Here is a 3,200-nt window from a genome sequence, read left to right on the forward strand (position 1 = left end):
AGTAAAACTTTGATGGATGTGGAAGGCTCCTTTAGGGCCTTGGATAGAGGTGAGGGAGGAGGTGTGGGCGCAGGTTTTGCAGTTCCTGTGGTGGCAGGGGAAGGTGCCAGGATGGGAGGGTGGGTTGTAGGGGGGGGCGTGGACCTGACCAGGTAGTCACGGAGGGAACGGTCTTTGCGGAAGGCGGAAAGGGGTGGGGAGGGAAATATATCCCTGGTGGTGGGGTCTGTTTGGAGGTGGCAGAAATGTTGGCGGATGGTTCGGTTTATGTGGAGGTTGGTAGGTTGTAAGGCGAGCACCAGGGGCATTCTGTCCTTATTACGGTTGGAGGGGTCGGGTCTAGGGGCGGAGGTGCGGGATGTGGACGAGATGCTTTGGAGAGCATCTTTAACCATGTGGGAACGGAAATTTCGGTCTCCAAAGAAGGAGGCCATCTGGTGTGTTCTGTGGTGGAGCTCCTGGGAGCAGATACGGCGGAGGTGGAGGAATTGGGAATACGGGATGGCATTTTTGCAAGAGGTGGGGTGGGAAGAGGTGTAATCCAGGTAGCTGTGGGAGTCGGTGGGTTTGTAAAAAATGTCAGTGTCAAGTCGGTCGTCATTAATGGAGATGGAGATGTCCAGGAAGGGGAGGGAGGTGTCAGAGATGGTCCAGGTAAATTTAAGGTCAGGTCGGGCCCGGCTGTATAAAAAAGGAAGGGAAGGCAGCTGGGCTCTCATTCGGCAGCGATTGGAGTGAAGAAGCGTGATGTCTGGAAGAGGTAAAGGAGGTAAAGGCCTGGGAAAAGGCGGAGCGAAGCGGCACCGCAAAGTGCTCCGTGATAACATCCAGGGCATCACCAAACCAGCCATCCGGCGCCTGGCTCGCCGTGGCGGGGTCAAGCGCATCTCGGGCTTGATCTACGAGGAGACCCGCGGGGTGCTGAAGGTTTTCCTGGAGAATGTGATCAGGGATGCGGTCACCTACACTGAGCACGCCAAGCGCAAGACAGTCACCGCCATGGATGTGGTGTACGCTCTGAAACGCCAGGGCCGCACTCTCTATGGATTCGGCGGCTGAACAGAAAGCGACCTTTTTCCAGCGAACCCAAAGGCCACCCAAACCCTCCGACAGAGAGCGGAGACCTGAGGACGGGGAAAGCAACGCATAGGGAGGGGATACTTTAACGGTTCTTTAACGTGTCATTTTGCCCGGACACTGATGTTACATATTGTGGTATTTGTATTTCATTGCCCCTCCAGAAACGATTCTTTCATGAGTTTTGATGCTGCGACACAGCAGATATTTTCATAGCCTGCTCTTTACATGTTACAGGCCGTTCAGGCAGCCATTAAATTGTGTTCAGGCTGATTATAATCTGGTTGAAATAAAAGATCTATTCGGTCGGCTTTTGCGATTTTATCGTGGTACAATTTCAAGATGTTTAAATCGGCGGGGTTGTTTAGATTGATTCACGGCGGGTAGACGTTCGGCTGTTCAGTTTGGGTTGTTTAAAACTCCGCCTTTCCTCCGACCTGTTACAGACAGATCGGGCAATAATCCCGCCTCCTGTCTGCCCTGACAGCCAATTAGGTTTTTATCGATTACTATAAAGTATCTGAATTGCGAGTGGCGTAATATATCTTAATATGTTATTTGATTTCAGGGTTTGAGAGGTTGAATTCGGCGGGCATTTTGAAACTGACCAACTGTCATTTCACGTTACCCAATCAGCCTCCAACAATTCTTTTCCTGCCTTTTCCGTGCCATCCGGAGCTGTTTCTCTGTGGGCTGAGGGACAGGGCTGTATCCAATCCCAGCTCTAGGGCGGGCTCTCCGTTCCCTTAAACAGGCAGCACCGCAGCAGCCTCAGCATTGATAGCAGCAGCCTGTGTGTGTGTTACAGAGAGTTGGAGAGAATGGCCCGAACCAAGCAGACAGCGCGCAAATCCACCGGAGGGAAAGCTCCCCGCAAGCAGCTGGCGACCAAAGCGGCCCGCAAGAGCGCTCCGGCATCATAAAAAATAAACAGGAGCAGAACACACAGCACTGCCCTTTGATGTGAAGGGCAGTATTTGTCACTGGCTACCCGGGTGTTTTCCTATCTTCCTGGTGGTGGAAATTGAATAAAGATTCGTGCACTTTGTGTCTTCCACTGTGTCTCACACCTGCACACACACACCATGGGTGCTGGGGATAAAATAAGCACTACCGCACTTAGGTGGTAGTGTGGGGGTTAAAAAAAAAGAGAGAGAAAAAAATATATAAATAAAAAAAAAGAAAAAAAAATGAAATGTGAAGTCCTACCGCACTTGGGTGGTAGTGTGGGGGTTTAAAATAAAAAAAAATAAACAGGAGCAGATCACACAGCACTGCCCTTTGATGTGAAGGGCAGTGTTTGTCACTGGCCACCCGGGTGTTTTCCTATCTTCCTGGTGGTGGAAATTGAATAAAGATTCGTGCACTTTGTGTCTTCCACTGTGTCTCACACCTGCGCACACACACACCATGGGTGCTGGGGAAAAAATAAGCACTACCGCACTTAGGTGGTAGTGAGGGGGTTAAGAAAAGAAGAAAAAAAAATAAACAGGAGGGTCAACATGAAAAGAAAAAAAAAAAATGAAATGTGAAGTCCTACCGCACTTGGGTGGTAGTGTGGGGGTTTAAAATAAAAAAAAATAAACAGGAGCAGATCACACAGCACTGCCCTTTGATGTGAAGGGCAGTGTTTGTCACTGGCCACCCGGGTGTTTTCCTATCTTCCTGGTGGTGGAAATTGAATAAAGATTCGTGCACTTTGTGTCTTCCACTGTGTCTCACACCTGCGCACACACACACCATGGGTGCTGGGGAAAAAATAAGCACTACCGCACTTAGGTGGTAGTGAGGGGGTTAAGAAAAGAAGAAAAAAAAATAAACAGGAGTGTCAACATGAAAAGAAAAAAAAAATGAAATGTGAAGTCCTACCGCACTTGGGTGGTAGTGTGGGGGTTTAAAATTAAAAAAAAAATAAACAGGAGCAGATCACACAGCACTGCCCTTTGATGTGAAGGGCAGTGTTTGTCACTGGCCACTTGAGTATATGTGTGTGTGCAAGGACTCTCCTTGAAGGTGACTATCCCTAGACTAGCGGCCCTACGGGAGCGGGAGAGGGACTCCCACTGCTGGTCTCTGGGACCCCGCCCAGACTTGCCTCCGCTGCTGCTGCTTGGGGCCTACCT

General features: G+C 49.9%; 1 protein-coding gene across 1 annotated transcript; it reads left to right on the top strand.

Annotated features, from left to right (window-relative positions):
* Positions 1–747: 747 nt before the first annotated feature.
* LOC148135408 (histone H4) lies at positions 748–1,385 on the top strand. Its single transcript, XM_087984745.1, has one exon. The coding sequence runs from the start codon at positions 748–750 to the stop codon at positions 1,057–1,059; it is 312 nt and encodes a 103-aa protein (XP_087840871.1). The 3' UTR covers positions 1,060–1,385.
* Positions 1,386–3,200: the final 1,815 nt, after the last annotated feature.

This window comes from Chiloscyllium plagiosum, unplaced genomic scaffold (genome assembly GCF_037043375.1).
Source record: "Chiloscyllium plagiosum isolate Xiang-an unplaced genomic scaffold, Cpla_swu_hap1 HiC_scaffold_49, whole genome shotgun sequence".
NCBI classification, from domain to species: Eukaryota; Metazoa; Chordata; class Chondrichthyes; order Orectolobiformes; family Hemiscylliidae; genus Chiloscyllium; species Chiloscyllium plagiosum.